General features: G+C 40.0%; 1 protein-coding gene across 9 annotated transcripts in view; it reads right to left on the bottom strand.

The window, feature by feature from the left end:
* phactr4a (phosphatase and actin regulator 4a) overlaps window positions 1–15709 on the bottom strand; it is a 35364-nt gene extending 19655 nt beyond the window's left edge. For 2 of the 9 annotated variants that reach the window (XM_028035377.1, XM_028035378.1), the window contains exon 1: window positions 2161–2414. In XM_028035377.1, the coding sequence (XP_027891178.1) occupies window positions 2161–2218 (58 nt within the window). In that variant the 5' untranslated portion in view covers window positions 2219–2414. Of the gene's footprint in view, window positions 1–2160; window positions 2415–8376; window positions 8419–9750; window positions 10035–14345; window positions 14460–15369 lie in introns of those variants that run through there. The other 7 variants (XM_028035384.1, XM_028035385.1, XM_028035379.1 and 4 more) reach the window with 6 other exon arrangements.
* Between the last annotated feature and the right edge of the window lie 394 nt (window positions 15710–16103).

Genomic DNA, 16103 nt, shown 5'->3' with positions numbered 1-16103 from the left:
TAATAATTATATATATATAAAAACCTCAACATCCATAATAATCATTTTTACTTTAATGTGACTTTTTTGATGTCATGAAACTAAGGCTAGTGAAGGACTGCAGACCCGTGAATCTGTTCCACCCTGTTATGGCAGCTTGAGCAGTTCTTGGCCTACACTGTACAAACTGAGGCCCTAAACTTCAACAAGAAGCATACAGATACATAAATCTCAGGTAGATCAAGAAATGGCGACTGTTTTGTCAGTAGTAGATTATTTGTAAACTGTGATCATGTGGACTCAGAAATCAGATCAACTACAACTTTTGCCAATTGATCAAGTCATCATTTTTATTTCTCATTATGTTTTTAGAACATAAAATTGTGCTGGTACCCTCAGTGATAAATAAGTAAAACAATAAAGCACATACTGTATCTGTTGCTAAAGTCTCAATTGGTCTTTAGGGTTTAGCAAATGGGTCTGAGTGTGTCTGCAGGGAGGCAGAGAGGATGGAAGGTGGACAGATGTTTCACAGCTCTTGGGAAAAAGCTTTTCCTTAGTTTGTAGTCTTTATACACCTGTACTGTTTCCCAGATGGCAGCGGTACAAACGGTTTGTATCCTGGCTGGTTGGACACCAGCCAGGTGTCCAACCAGCAATACGGCTGACCTTCCTTTGCAGTTTGCCAGCTTATATTAGGTCAAAATTCTGTAACTGACCCCTAACAATCCACTGGGCAGTTTTCACCACCTGGGCCAAATCAGGCTACCATAACATCCACTAGACAATATTAACAACAAGAATCATGGTCGTTTGTCTGCCCTACTATCCCAAATGTAAAAGTGTGGAGTTTGATTAACTCTCTTGAGATTTTAGCTAGATCTGTGTACTTTAATTAGACAAGACAACACTACGGTCAGAAACAAGTATCACTAGTGCAATAACGGATGTAGGAAAACTGCCATGGTTACTATTGGTGGAGGTTCTATGATTTCTCTTCCACACACCACAACAAGAGAGCATAACATCCTAAACTCTTTAAAATACCACAATCCAGTGGAGTCTAAGAGAAAACTAAAAATGGGTGGTCCCCGATTATGTCAATGAGATAATGATTGAAAACATAAGTCTATACAAAAACATGGTCACTCCAGTCCCTAGATCTCAATCCTTTAGAAAACTTGAGGGCTGAACTGAAGAGAAAAAGAACATAAGAGAGAACCCAGGACTCTAGACCAGTGGTGTCCAAAGTCTGTCCATAATCATGACACAAGCTGTGTTTCCATTACAAGTGTGCGCAAATGTTCCTATGTTCTGCTAATGTCGAAAAAACACATCAAGCTACAAATACCGTTTTTCCTCCAAAAACCGACCCCACACTGTCAAAAACAAAGAATGTAGGAAAGCTGCCATGGTTCCCTACATGGCAGCTTTCTAACAGATGAGTTAGTTGTAATAATCTGCTTGCATAAACTATCTCTGCTCCCAATAGAACTTGCCCCTTCTCCTGTCAACACTCAGCCATTTAAACGCAACGTGTGATAAAACATCAATAGTGCACAGACCAGCTGGCACTCATCTAACTCCCTGCTGGCCTACGGTCAGGCTCCAACTGACTCACGCCAATCACATGACATGCTGAAACCAAATATGCAGAATAGCAAACCAAAGTCAAAAATACACCGGCAGTTGGTGAGCAAATATGTAACCAGGACAATGTTGTCGAGTAACAGTGAAGTTTCACAATCCTTTTAAACTTCCACACCGTCTGGAAATAGACAAGTGGAATATTACTAGTAGACAAAGATCACAGAATCTGCTTTATTTAGAGCAGAAGTATAGACGTATAAAATCAGGTGAAGTAGACGTATGAGGACGGTGGAACGGTGCAGGTCCCTTAATTGCTGCTCTAACATCTGCTGCTAAAAGGGCAGAGAGTAGTGTGCAAACAGAGAGAGGTTTGTGTGGTTTGTGGATTTCACAATCGCCACATTCCATCTGCATGCATTCTTCTACACCTGCCTGTACCTGCCACCCTCTCGTTCCCCCTGTGTTACAAACACCTGCTCGTCTTTAACCTCTCGACGGCTCTCAGAACTGCAAAGATGAATAAAAAAAAAATACCTGACTGCTTGTTTCTTGGTCTGCTGCGTTTATGTCCCGTCACTTTCTCAGACTTACCAGCTTGGCGTGTGGCCGGTTGCTGGGCCACAGTCTCGCTGCTAGCATTTTGTCCCATGCTAGGGCCTTTGCCCCCACCGGCCGGCCAGGCGCTGCCTCACCTGAGGCCCCACGGCAGGAGAGAAGAACCTTACTCCAACTCGCTCCTCTCCAAAGCACACCAAACTACTGTAACTACTGTCTTGACTGCTCACTCAAGGCGTTTAGTGTCTCTTGGTTGTAGAGTCCAGCACCTCCCCCTTTCTTCAGCTTGAGTTACTTGTTCTCTCCCTCCCTCCCCGCTTCCTTCGTCTCCTTGCTTTAAAATACAAACACGCTCCCTCTCTCAGCACTTAAGTCCCTCCCTTCATGGAGATCTGGCTTCATAAATAAGGTGCACAGGAACGGTAGACCAACAGAGATGGAAGTCATTTCTAAAAGTGGATTTCTCAGGGGCAAAGTTCAAAGCAGGCAGGCCTTGAGGTTTGACCTGTCTGACCACCAGGCCTTGTGGGATTTGCAACATATTGACCTCTTCCCTCCCATTACCATGCTACATGTTCTCTGCTGTTAGCACCCTCTCACTGAGGGACAATAAAGGATGGGGTCGGACCCTGCAGGCTGATGTAATCTGAGAAGCACAAGGTGAGCCAGACTGAGGTGGAGCGCAATGACAGAGAACAGGAAGTGACACAATGTAGGTGTACTGTGACGCTGAGGATTGTCCTTTTAAACCATGTGTAAAATAATGACTGGAGGTCTTATGTTAGCAACCCGAGTATGAGAGATGAAACTCCTACTATGTGATAACTAGAGATTACCTATATTGGTCCTGATAGTGGAAAACAAATCTAGATTGGGTATCGGTGACAATGTGTCTGATCCATAAGCGCAGTCTAATTATATGCTTTGTGCTATGGGTGATGTCATGTTTTATCATTTATTTTATATTATATTTAGAATTCCTAATTTCTAAATTATAAATTAATTTAGAAATTAGGTTACTGAATGGTTTCTGAACCATTTAAAATAAGGTTTGTGGCAGTTTAATTTATACAAGATAGTCAACCTATTGTTTTAGTCAGTTTCAGTTTCTTTATTATTTATTTTACATCAGCTGTTATGCTTTTAATTGCACAGACTGAACAAATTAAAGTTGTTTTGTTTTTACATGTTTGACCAAGCTTGTGCAGCTATTGGTGGATTTAAGTGTGCTGAACTGGTGTAGAGTAAGCAAATTAATTTTTAATTTAGTACACAGATGTCTATGATTTTTTAAAAACTAAATCTTTTAAGTCAATTCAGGTGTTTTTATGATCGCTTTCAGCAGATACTAGACCTCTGAATGCGTCTCTGAATCGGAAGTGAAAGAAGTGGATCCCTCAAGATAACCTTGAATAAAAACATGACTGCTTCAGGATATTTATATGAAAACTGTACAACATGACCTATGTGGTTGTATTTAAAAACACAGAAACAATTATTACAATTTGAATAAAAGAAGAGTTTTAAACAAAATAGATTATTTTATCTTTTGTAGTTTTGCACATAATTTTTGAGTTCTTTCAAAAAAATTTGTGTGAAACACGTAACACCTTGTAAAACTAATGTTCTGGTAAATCACAGCAGTTGGTTTCATTTGTGAAACAGAATAACAATAATTGTTGACCTCTGGCTACTGATTTGTTCAATTTCTTTCATTCACACACCATAGATACATACTTTTTGGTTTAACAAATATGGTTAAAATGGAATTCAGAAAAATTAGAATTTTATTTTCCTAAATTCCCAAGTGGAATTTGGGGAAAAAAAAAAAAGATGGAATTTGGAAAATAAAAGATTTCATAGAGCCCACACTGATCTCAATAAGCTGCTGTTTTGAAGGGCAGCTTTTTTTTTTACAGAGACTTCAACATCCATTTTATTTGTTGTTTTGGTTTTTGGTTAGGAAAATGGAATTTGCCAAAAGAACATAATGAAGACAAAACTGTCCAAAAATTATATACTTGTTGCATTAAAGATGAAAAGAACCCTTTGTCCACAAATATGTTTGACCTGAAACTCCTGAAGTGGCAGTTTTAGCTACACCTGTTTCAAATTCAATTAAAAAGAATATCCTATTAAGTACAGTTGGCTATCCAATTATGAATCCAAAAAACAATCACCACATCAGTCCGGTTCTGTACTGATGCTAAGTCGAGGAGAGAGGTCTGAAATTTTCAAATGCTGATGTTAAAAGTATATTTTAGCTACAGATGTATCTTTTCTACAAAAGATCAAGTGTGCACTAAAGGAATGGTTATTGCATTGCTGTTATTGCATTTTAAGCAATAGAATGCTCATTTTTAAAAAATAAATTATTTGGAGTTTTTTTCATCTTTTAATGCATTTCTTGTATTGTATAAGAATGTTTAAGTACATGATGAATGTGCCAATTATATTCATCCAATTAATTAAGAATTAATTAATAACCACAACTAATAATCGTTGGTGCCATAGTGTCAAATGGCAGCAATTACCAATCACTGAATCAGGACCATGTCTATCAGGGAGAATGGATTATATCAACAAGGTGCAGCAGTAAAATAATTAATTTGAGAAATGCAGTTTTTATTAATAAAAGATCAATTAAACTGTAAGTTCCCCTGATTGTTTCTTATAGAAACTAATAAACTAAATGAGAAAACAGTGTAGTACATTCTCTTATGCTTCTATTTGTCATCTGAATCAAGTTATACTCTTGCTCCCTCTACAGGTATCTTGAGGTACTGCAATACTGCAGCCTGTGACTCATGTAGGATCACAAGACAGCAATCAAGACAACAGTCCAATAACACCAGGGTAAATATAGAATGATGACGGGCTTTTATTGTGTAATTTATGTTTCCATGGCTGGAAACCTGTACATTCTATTTAAAGAGGAGCAGCAGACAGACATTTCAACAGGCTCCTCTCAACAAAGCCTGGACCTGTGAGCTGCTCAACACAACTGTGTTTAGATCAGAAATGTCCCATTTCACACAAAGCTGAAGAGGAAGTCCAGTTTATTTTTACTGCTTGGCCACACATCCAGGCAGAGATGAGTTCCCTAAGCTGTCCTCAGTGAGGCCCTCTTAGTACTAAAGCGCTCTTGGCACCCTGCCCTGCCTCCTCGTGGTGCTTCTAGAGAAAACACAACGAACAACCAACCTGCAGCACCGACTCATATCTTATACTCTTCAACTGCAACAGGCACAAGCAAAGAATACTCCACATGTGACATTCAGGAAACAGGTTTACTTACAAATATGTTGAGACTGCACAGCCATATCAAACGTTGCACCACTGCTGCCTCTCCTGCACTGTGGCAGTGAGCCTCAGGTAATGTGAGTGTGCACAAATACTTAGAGCTTGTTAAATGATTGAGGTCAACAGTGAAATAGATTCAAGGCTATCTGTGACTGTAAGGGAAACCAGCGGTGTTGCTACAGGTAGGTGTGTGTACTCAGGGTGAGGACCAATCAGGAGGTTTCAGTGATAAAAAGCATGATGCGTCAAAACAGTCAATCCTTAAACCCTCACTCCACAACTCACATCCTGTATTCTGCTCAGATAACTTGAAAATGGCAAGGAATCTCACAGCAGCAGCAATGAACAGCTTCCAATGCAGGAAGATGCAGACGTGGCTTATTGTCAATTGATTAATAAACATCAAAACTCCATTATGTCTGCACTACATGCTGTGGAAAACCTTAATGACATTTTAAAACTAAAACATGATGAGTCAGATTACTCTGGACCAGGGGTTTTCAAAGTATGAAAGGGTGAGTCCCCTCCAAGGAGCACAATGCCTGCTGCCCCCCCCAAATAATCAACCCACACACAAAACATTTCCTCCCATTTTAATTATTTTTATCAGGGCCTTTGTATGGCAAATACGCCCTTTTTTCATTTTTCTAATGATAAGAACAACCCCAAACTCATTTTATTTCATTTGTTTTTTTCTGTGTGCACAGCTCCTTCAGAATCCTCTCAAAAAACTCCCGCGGCTTGGTTACTAAACGTGGGTGCTTTGTTTCAATGTGACGCTGGAGTTTACAGGGTCTCATGCTATCATTAGCCAGAACCTCCTTGCAGATTACACATTGCGGCCTTGGAGCATCATCGGGAGCAGTCCAGGAAAATCCAAACTTTAAGTAGTCGTGGTCATACTTCCTCTTTTTTCTACTTACGCCAGAGCTCGTCTCCTCTGCCTTTTTCTTTACTAAAAATTTGTCCATTCTTTCTCTCACATCAGTAGACAGCAAGCAAATAGCTTCTTTTCCGGTTTATTTTTTCCCTCGCACGCGCCTCCCCTAAAGTGCTCTGGCGCCTCACACTTTGAAAACCGCCACTCTGGACCACCTGAGGGTGGCAGTAGAGCAACTAATCTTAACACCGAACACCATGGAACAAGCAGAGACAAAGCTTCCCTAGCAACCTAAAAAAGGAAGAGGTAACTTCAAATTTAATTTTAGGAAATTTGCAACCAGAGAACAAGAGCTTTCCAGAAACTAAATGAACTGATTGGCTGCGGACACTGCCTCTAGTTCCTGATGAAAGAGAATCTTTCTGATGGAGGATTATCACCAGTTTTAGGGTCAGAGCTGGAAACACCAACAATTCATGGTTAGTAAGCTCTAGCCCTAGTTAAACATTGGCACTGCTTTGATGGAAAAGGACCCTACTATCGCCCCCTACTTTTCCTCTGCTTTGGAATCTCCATAGACAACAACTTTTACCTTTTACATCTAGAATCATACTTTTGGACAAGTCCACTCCCTGCTACACACTTAACTAGCTTGCTTCATCACTAAACAACGCAACTCAAGATGTTCGTCCTGATATACTATAATGTTCTACACATCTCTTTTTTCATTACTCCCATTAACAATCCTAACATCTCCAGCTCAGCACCTTGTCTTTGTTACTACCATTGTGCCAAAACCTTAAATTCCTCCTTTCACTCTAGAATGTTTCAGTAACAAATGAGAAACTGCTGTCACTGTCTTCTTAACCTCTAATGTGCAATGGTCCTGACCTGACATTCTTCAATTTATCCAATCTTAGTACTTCTGCTCCTTGCACATTGGATCTGTAGAAATAGTTTTTGGCAGGACATCCCAATTGTCCACGCTTATAATCCATTTCCACTGAGCAGTTTGGTACGCTGTTTTATGGTACAGCGTTTTAAGAAAGAACTTTGACCACTAGTTGAATCCTCACTGAGTAGGCAAAATTAAACTCAAACGTGCATCAATGACATCAAGTCATACAAGTGCAACGACAAACATGACAAATGTGTCCTGCTTGTCGCAAGTAGTGCCCTTCTTTTGTCTCCCAATCATTGGGCAGTGTTGTGTGATGTCAGTAGTACGACCCTGACTGTACACCCTGACTAGGACCTAGACCTACAAATAGGTCTAGGACAATGTACAATTGTCCTACAATTGTCCTCTTGTCCAGTTGTAGAAGAGGGCCCAATGTACAATGGGTCCTCTTCTACAAGTGAAGAGGGCCCAAAAATGATGCAGTACGGGTCAGCTGTATAGACCGCTAATACGATGAAAAAAGACAACAGAGTTCTGAATCGCAGACATTAATTGTGAAAATTGGCTACAGGCAATTCTCTGCTTCAACACACTAGAGTAGGGGGTACATTTATTGCAGTTTTCTGGCCAATCACCGATATTCAAAAAGCCTGACTTGAGGAGGAGGTAATTTAGCTGTTTTATTCAAGTGTGCTAGACCAATGACACATCTTAAAAGGTTGCAAAACAAAGACCCTCAAGGACTCAAACAACTTTTAAAGAGGCCGAAGCCCAATGTCAATATCTGATATATACAGCATTTTTATAACTGAAGGTAACGTAATTACCTGCTTGTGCTCTAAAATGCCACTATATGCCTGGAAAATACATAATCCTCCCCCTTTAAGGCTCTCCAATATGCAATTGACAGAATGTTGTATTTGGAATTTGTTGTTAAAAGTCTGAAAAAAGTCAAGCATTTAGTAGTTTTTAAAAAGTACGATATGTCAGAAGTGCATGCATTACTTAGAGAGATTGTGTTCCCAGAAGAGAGAGAAACAAACAGCTGGCCTGACTCAACTCAACCTGAGTACTTTTCTAAATGTTTCTCATCTACAAACAATGTCACAGAAAATTTAAAAAACACCTCAACATTTACAGTGCAGTAATATTTCAAAAGTTTTCTTACCAGGTTTTTCCATTACAGTGTCCAAAACTCAGCCGTTAGTACCTGAAACAGATAAACAGGATCAGTTTCAAACTTAATTCAGCTGTTCGTATGAAAACCTGACAGATTATCTTCTGCTATAAATGATGTCACTGTCTATTATTGTGTGATGGCGTTGTCAGGTGTTTTAGGTCATATTTACACAAAATATACAATGACAAATATTCACTATTATAAATTCAAACTAAATAGCATGAAGCAGTGTACAATGCAGCATTTATTTATTTATTCCTTCAGTGGTTCTTGTTGCAGCGCCGCCATGGCGGAGGGGAAGAGTCGATCTCCATGTTGGAGATTGAACAGCCTCTATATGTAGCTCAGTACACCTCAACAACTTGTTTCTGATTCTAGTTTTTATGTCACAAAATGTTCTAGAGTACATCAGACAGATGATTTCCCATGTGAGCTGTTGAATGGTGTGTCCTGCAGCTTTAAGAACCAGCACTAGCTTGGGGTTGTTTGTGGAGTCAAAGAGATCACAGGGACAAGGACAAACCAAACAGCTGACAACAAAATTCTGGGTTTTTTTTTGTCCCAGTGAAGACAACATGATAAGAGTTTTTAGGTTGCTCTCGTTTCTAATTGGTCAAAATCAGTGGGCGGGGCTACAATGTGACGACATCCAAGGTTGGTGGTTTCAGTGGTATCGACCTGCCCTTTGGCAGAGAACCAACTTTTAAACCCAGCCTGGGTGACTCACACACGGCATGAATCTCTTACTACAAATCAAAACTCACAGGCTCACTGGTCATCAAAACCTCATCATCTAGTCATCTTGGCAGCCAGGGATGGCTGTATTTTCCTAAGCATGTAAATGCACAACAACCAAATCCATGACACTCACAGTCGACATCCTTGTTCGCGTTGAGCTTTTGCAGAGTAAGCAGGTTATGAGCAATTGGATTTTGTTGTTCTGTTTCCTCAAAATGGGGAGTGAACAGTTTTTCCAGGAAGTAGTCCGCTCCAGTAACAGAGTCAACAACATTAAACCAGGCGACTGCATAATTTCTGCTTCTGTCAGGGCTGCGTTGGAGCCGCCAACACCTCTGGCAGGCAGCGTGGCTTCAGCCAAACCAGCTTGGCAGGTTAAAATGTGCACAGCCTGTCCTTCATGCCTCCACTGTACATCACTGCTCAACTAAGGCATACAACGACATGTAAACAATGCTAATTCATTCAATAATATTCTATTTTAAACAAAAACGTCCTGCTAAATCTGAAGGTGTAATAATAAACTATTGATTTTTATAACACTGACCAAAATGTGCTCATGTATTAGTCATTCTTTTCAATCAGCTGTAGAGAGAAGAGAAGTTGAGATGGAGTCAAACTCACTAATAATTCACCAGATAGAGTTTAGCCCGTCTGCAGCCCAGTTCGTTCTCAGGTGTCTTCCTCTGCGATGTTTCCTGCTTGCAGCTCAACAAATACCGAGCCAAGTTAATGTGCACCAGCCTGTTTGCGTATGCTCAGTCCAAACAGGAAACCTCGTCCACACGGTGTGAAAGAGGACAAGCGCTCACGCCCCGTCAGCCCAACGTTTATGCTGAGGGCCTGAGCGGGACGTTGGCTGCGGTGGCTTCAAACCAGAGCCTCTATGTTGCCGGAGAAAAATCAAGAACAAAATGTTTGTCACGGCACAAAAAAAAGCTTGGGAGCTGAGCACGGAGCTGAGAATAGCAGCCAGATTTTCAGGTTTGGTAACAGGATCCATCAGCAGTATTCTTGGCCTTTTCACAAGAGAAAGGGACACTACGAACCGAGAGAACAGCTGACAGAATGACAGCGGAGAACAGAGAAAGAGGACTGGAACCATGCCACAACAATCAGTAGTTCTGTATTTCTGCTTAAGGTTATTATAACTTCATAATCACTGAGTTAGCAACTATACATACTATGGTTTCCCCCAGAAAAACCTGCCTTCTCCCAGTTCGCTCAGTACTAACTGTAGAAATACACTACTCAATCAGAAACAACCAATCAGGGTCAGGAGGATGGTTTTAGCGCTGTCAATCACTCTCATGCTCACTCGCTCCTGCTTGCTCTCTGCTATACTACACTTGGTTCACCACAACATAGCCTGCCATGAATGCTAAGGCAAGTTAGCATAGCCACTTATGATGGTGGATAAATGGTAAGTCATTTCTCCGCCATTAGCACATTGAGCAGTAGTGCTAAGACCCTCATCAAAAGCTACCAACAGCTCTATATATTGTTGAGCCGTAAAAGGGAAACCTATAATCGAGGCACTGAGTCTGAAAACAGTCATTTTGGTTAACCATCTATATCTAAACACAGCTCAAGTCCATCCGACTGACCAAGTATCTTATTAATAAAAACAGTATAAATGTAAACCTTAAAACGTCAGTCAGAACCTATCAAATTCTGGCTTCAGTCTTTTGCAAATAAGATATTGATAATGAGATGACCATTGCAATTTGACATATTGTGAGATTTTTAACCTGCATTGACGTGAGGGCCTGAGGGTGTAAACTCTCAACATCACCAGGTGTTGTTTAATCCTAATGGAGAGATCTAGAAAGCAAGGAAACAGCTGAGGTAAATTCTCCCACGTCACTCTGTCGTTTGATCACTCAGGATCCAAATGACTCACTTTACCCAACAGGCACAGGGCCAACTAACTGGATCGGATCGTTACAGTTCTGAAAGTTGAGAACAGAGTGGCAGTTGTGAGCTCTTCTTTATTAATTGTGCTTTTTAGCTGTGTTTTCCACAGATGTAGAAAAAATCTCCTCCTCTGACTGAGACGGAGAACAGGCACCAGGGGAGGAGCACAGCATTATCACATCATCTCAGGTGCCCAGGTTGGGACAGTGGAACATGCTTCAGCAATGTTATCTTTGCCAGAAAACAATCTAATCTCAAACAAGGTGAACAAAAAATGAATATAGAATGTAGCCGGCCTCCTGAAAAGGAACAGATTCCACAAGAACTAGTTCCTTTGAGGAACCTTCAATCCCATCTCTGTTGAGGTGTTACAGAATGAAGTCAACAGAAGTACCAAAGCTGTACTTTCTACATGTTCAAACATGTTTGGAGCTCACTGAGGCAGAAGGGCACGTCTTTAAAGTAGATAAGGAGGAGAAGAAGGAGAACCGTGTAAAATAAAGATAAAGTATTTTATCTGAAAATCTAATTTAAAAAGAAATTGAGTCCCTGTGTGCGTGTAAAACAATATGATTATGGAGTCCATAATCGGAAGGAGAACCGTGTTTCACAGAGCTGCTTGATTTCCTCTTCTGGACTTTAAACCAGGAGCATGGAGGATCTGGAGAAGTTAGCAGCCTTTTGGAAAGCTCTGTGCAATGGGATGGAGTCTAGACTATCTATTGAAAACACACAGACACCACTGTTTCAACAAAGATAGCAACTATAGGTATGATTGAGTCTGCACCAATAAATCAGCCTCAATTTCCTTCATTTTGGGAGATCGGTGATCGGCTGATACTTGCATGTGAAACCAATCATATCTACCTCAGTAAAGGTCTACATATAAGCCTCTGTCCTCTTTTGCTCTGCTGTGAGAGAAGTTTGGCTGACAGGTGTTTGCAGCTAAAAATAGTCACCCCGCTGTTGCCAACTCAGCAATTTTCTTGCTATATGTAGCAACATTTCAGACAAAAAAAAAAAAATCAGCAGCAAAAATTGGAATCGGCAAGTTAGGCTCCATAATCAGCGATCAGACAGAAAAGTGCCATTGGTGCGCTCCTATATGCTATGAATCACATGTGTCAAACTCAAGGCCCACAGGCCAAATCTGGCCCACCGTAGCTATTTTGTGGACTCTAGAGGACCACATAAATAGAACTTCAAGATAATAGTTGTGTGCTTAAATATTATTTTAGCAGTCAAATCAAATCAGTTTTTATTTGTACAGTCCCAAATTACACCAATGTGAAAAGATGTTCAAGATTATGTAATTTTAGTAAGTATTCATTGAAAAGGAGAATATTATAACATTCTAACAGGTAGTTTTATCAATACGTTCTGACAGAGCTGGCCCTTTGAGAACATTCACGATGTTGATGTGAAATGAAAATTAGTTTAACACGATAAACATCCTTTAGCATCTTGGACTCCATAATCATATTGTTTTACAAGCAAACAGGGACTCTATTTTTTTAAATTAGATTTTTACATAAAATACTTTATTAAATTATGCTTTACTATTCAGCGCTCTGTGTTCCAACGAGATGATTATTTGTGTTGCGCAATGCTTTCTTTTAAACCAATAAGCTGTTGACGAATGCTAAGTGTTATTAGCCGCTATGGAGGGCGACAGCGAGGGACAGAAGAAAGCACCGCCAAGAAAGAGACCTAAAATGTCAAAGTGTGGTATCAATTTAAACTAAAAAGACGTTTTTGTTCCCTTCGCTAAAGACTCAAACATTTGTCTGTGATTGTCAGTGCAGAATCTGACATGTTTTACATGTACAGGAAATACATTTTAGCTAACATTACATGTACTCAATGACCAAAGAACTGATGGAACGGGAAAAAATAGCTTGAAGATACCCATTTTATAAAAAAGCTTTTTCATATTTCAAATTTGCAACTGAAAATGAAGTGTGACATAAAAGGCAGCATTTACTAATGCCTCAGTTTTTGTTTAGTCTTTGATTTTTAAAAGTTAATATAAAACATTTTATTTCTCATCGGTTCTTGTGCTTTAAATAGCTTTTTCACATTTCAAACTTGAGACTAAAAGTAATTTTTGAATCACTTTGCATTTTAAGAAATAAAATGTTTTCTTATTCCCGTAAATTCTAGCTTAAGTAGCTAGAATTTTTTTTTTTATTTGATTACTCAGAATAATCAATAGATTACTAAAATACTTGTTTATGACAAACCTGGACACATAGTGAGACTTCACTACTAATACTACAATTAAATGGTGACCAGCAAGATGGCTAGAACAGAAATTCTGAAAATTAGGAATTTGTTTAAAAAAAAAAAAAACAATAAAAACCCCCACTAGCTTCAGTGAAAATTAATTCCACAGATCAGACCACAGTGTTGAACTGTGTAGAGAAATATATGTAATATATACAATATTGCTACATATTGATTATCAACCATAACAGCAACATTCACTTTGACCCAATATTTCCATATCGGTGCATCCCCATCTGTCGGTCAGACTCATTACAACCCTTCAGAGATGTGATTTCTCGTTTATCATTATTCTTATTGGCTGGTATGTCCAAGTTCACTGTGTTCCTTTATTCAGATTTTATTCACACAATCCCGTGAGTTCCTAGTCAGATCATTAGAACCCCACATTTACCCCCCCTTCAAGCCCCTGGGAGCACTTCATGATTGAAAGAAACACAATCATCCATTGTGCTGAGGTCATTCTGCAGAGCTGGCATCACTAAATGAGTCACTGAGCTGCAATTTGCATGATAGAGAGAGAGACAGACAGAGAGAGAGAGAACAAGCTGGGTGGATTTGCAGCGAGCCGCTGTCAACAAATTGCTGATGATGGCACACAGACCTGATTATATAACTCTCACGGTTTCACAACACTTACAAACTTCACTAAAAGCTTAACTTATTTCATCTGAACGCATCCATTAATCCCCATTCAATTCAATAGGAGTTTTCTACCAACTTGGTAGAAACATCTTGTTTTAGCAAATCTAGTTAACTTGTTTATTCGTAGCATCGAAATTCACAAGCAAGCAAAAGAAACAAATAGGTGTTTTAACAAAAAAAATATCTCAAACTGTTTTGATGAAAACAAAAATATCTTGGAGGAGGGGGGAACACGGACATGGCTTCTTTCGCTGAAGCTCCCATCTCTTCCCTACCCGTCAGCCTCGTTGTTCAGAACGAACCCTCAGCCTGGACAACGAAGTTCAATTTTAAAAACAGTAAATGTACAAAGCACCAGAAACACAACTGACCTGAACAACGGCGCTGTCTATTTACAACAAGCAGCTCCTTTTTGTCCTCCAGCTGTATGGTCGTCCCTACCGGGTGTGCTGCTGTTTTCAGGCACACAGTGCTTGTCAGAACAAGAATAAGGGGTTGACAAAGGAATGTCCTGGAATGCTTGGTAAGAGGGCAGACTTGTTCCTTCTACTTCATGCCTTAACCATCCCGGTCATAAAAAGCCTCAGCTGGTATTCAAACATGGAGTACATGTTGGGAATCCAGAAGGATGAATTCAGGCGTTCATATTTAGGTGTACACTGACAGCACACACTTTAGCATCTGATTCCACCTCTAATCTGGAACCAAACTACAACGCCATTTCCCTGTTTTTGAGGAACGTGAACTACATTTGATCAGCTTTAGCACAAAATATAAAACATAAACCTGAAGTGTATTAATTTACATTGATGAATTCATAATTTACACACCTGTTTCCTGTAGAGTAGATACTTGATCCAATTTAATGTTGTCTATGAGTCAAGACAGTCTAGAAATCCCCACAATTAGCTTAAAATAATTGGCTCCTTAATCTCAGACTGTGTATTAATGAGACTGTAAACAATGCAGAATATTGCAGTGAAGGTTGGGTCAGATTCACCCAGATTTTCGCAAAAAGGGTGGAATAACCCTTTACCCTGCTTCCAATCAGATACGAACTTCAGCTAACAGGTTAGATAACTTCTACAGCTTATTTAGCTTCGTCCCAACAAACGCCAGTCAAATACTGAACGACACAGTTTGGAATATAGCCTTACTCTACGAGCAAAGTTTCTGTTCCGACCTAACAAAACTTGGGTAGTTAGTACAGAGTGACTTATTACATCAACAAAGGTATAATGCTAATCCCTGACCGCTGGCGGCTAAAGCTGAGTAAGCCAGCAACAGGTGGCTACATCTTGTCCCACTGCTGCTGCTGCTATGCGAGTTTAATAAAAATAGATCCCACTTCTCATCCCAGTTCACCCTGGAGTGTCGCGCGCAGCAGGTACTCACCTTTTCTAGTACTTTAACTGTGTGGAGGTGGACCGACCGTCAAGACCCGGAGACGCGTTTCCCACCGGCGTCCTGGTTACTCCTGACACTCCTCGCTGCTGTCCATGACCCACAGGGAGCACAAGGCGGAACTAGCTCCCACGAATTAGGTTTCAGTCTAATTAAGTCACAAAACTAACTTTGAGAACAGGAGGGCAAAAGTACAGCGTAAACACATCCGCTGAATATTCCGCAAACTTCTTCCGCGTACTTTAAAATAAAGTATTCAGACTTTTTCTGTCGACAATTTGTTGTCAATGGATACTTGGACGTTAACCTCCGAAGATAGATTACATACTGATGCGCATGCGTACTTCTGCTGGGGAAGTTGCTCCTGCACCTGACCTCCGAGCACGCGCCGCGGGCACGGGGGTAAACCTCAGCCACGTGACCGGGAATCTTACAGGAAATGACCTTTTTCTCGGGTTTAATTTGTGTTGGAAGTGGTTAAAATGGTCAAAGGGGGTTAAAGTTTAGCTGCTGAAACGTTTAGCATTTTTTCTAAAGAATACATCAAGTTAAAAATAAATAACCTAAGCATAATACATATGATCCAGTGATTACCAGGACCTGATATTGTTTGAATTTAATCTTAAGCAAAATATCAAATATCATGTTTTGTTATTACATAAAACAAAATGAATCTTGCCTGAAAATCTGGAGTGTGTTGCAAAAGAATTCAAAGCCCTCATACT

The sequence above is a fragment of the Xiphophorus couchianus genome, chromosome 13 (genome assembly GCF_001444195.1).
Source record: "Xiphophorus couchianus chromosome 13, X_couchianus-1.0, whole genome shotgun sequence".
Classification (NCBI taxonomy): Eukaryota; Metazoa; Chordata; class Actinopteri; order Cyprinodontiformes; family Poeciliidae; genus Xiphophorus; species Xiphophorus couchianus.
This window is presented reverse-complemented; position numbering and strand designations above follow the sequence as displayed.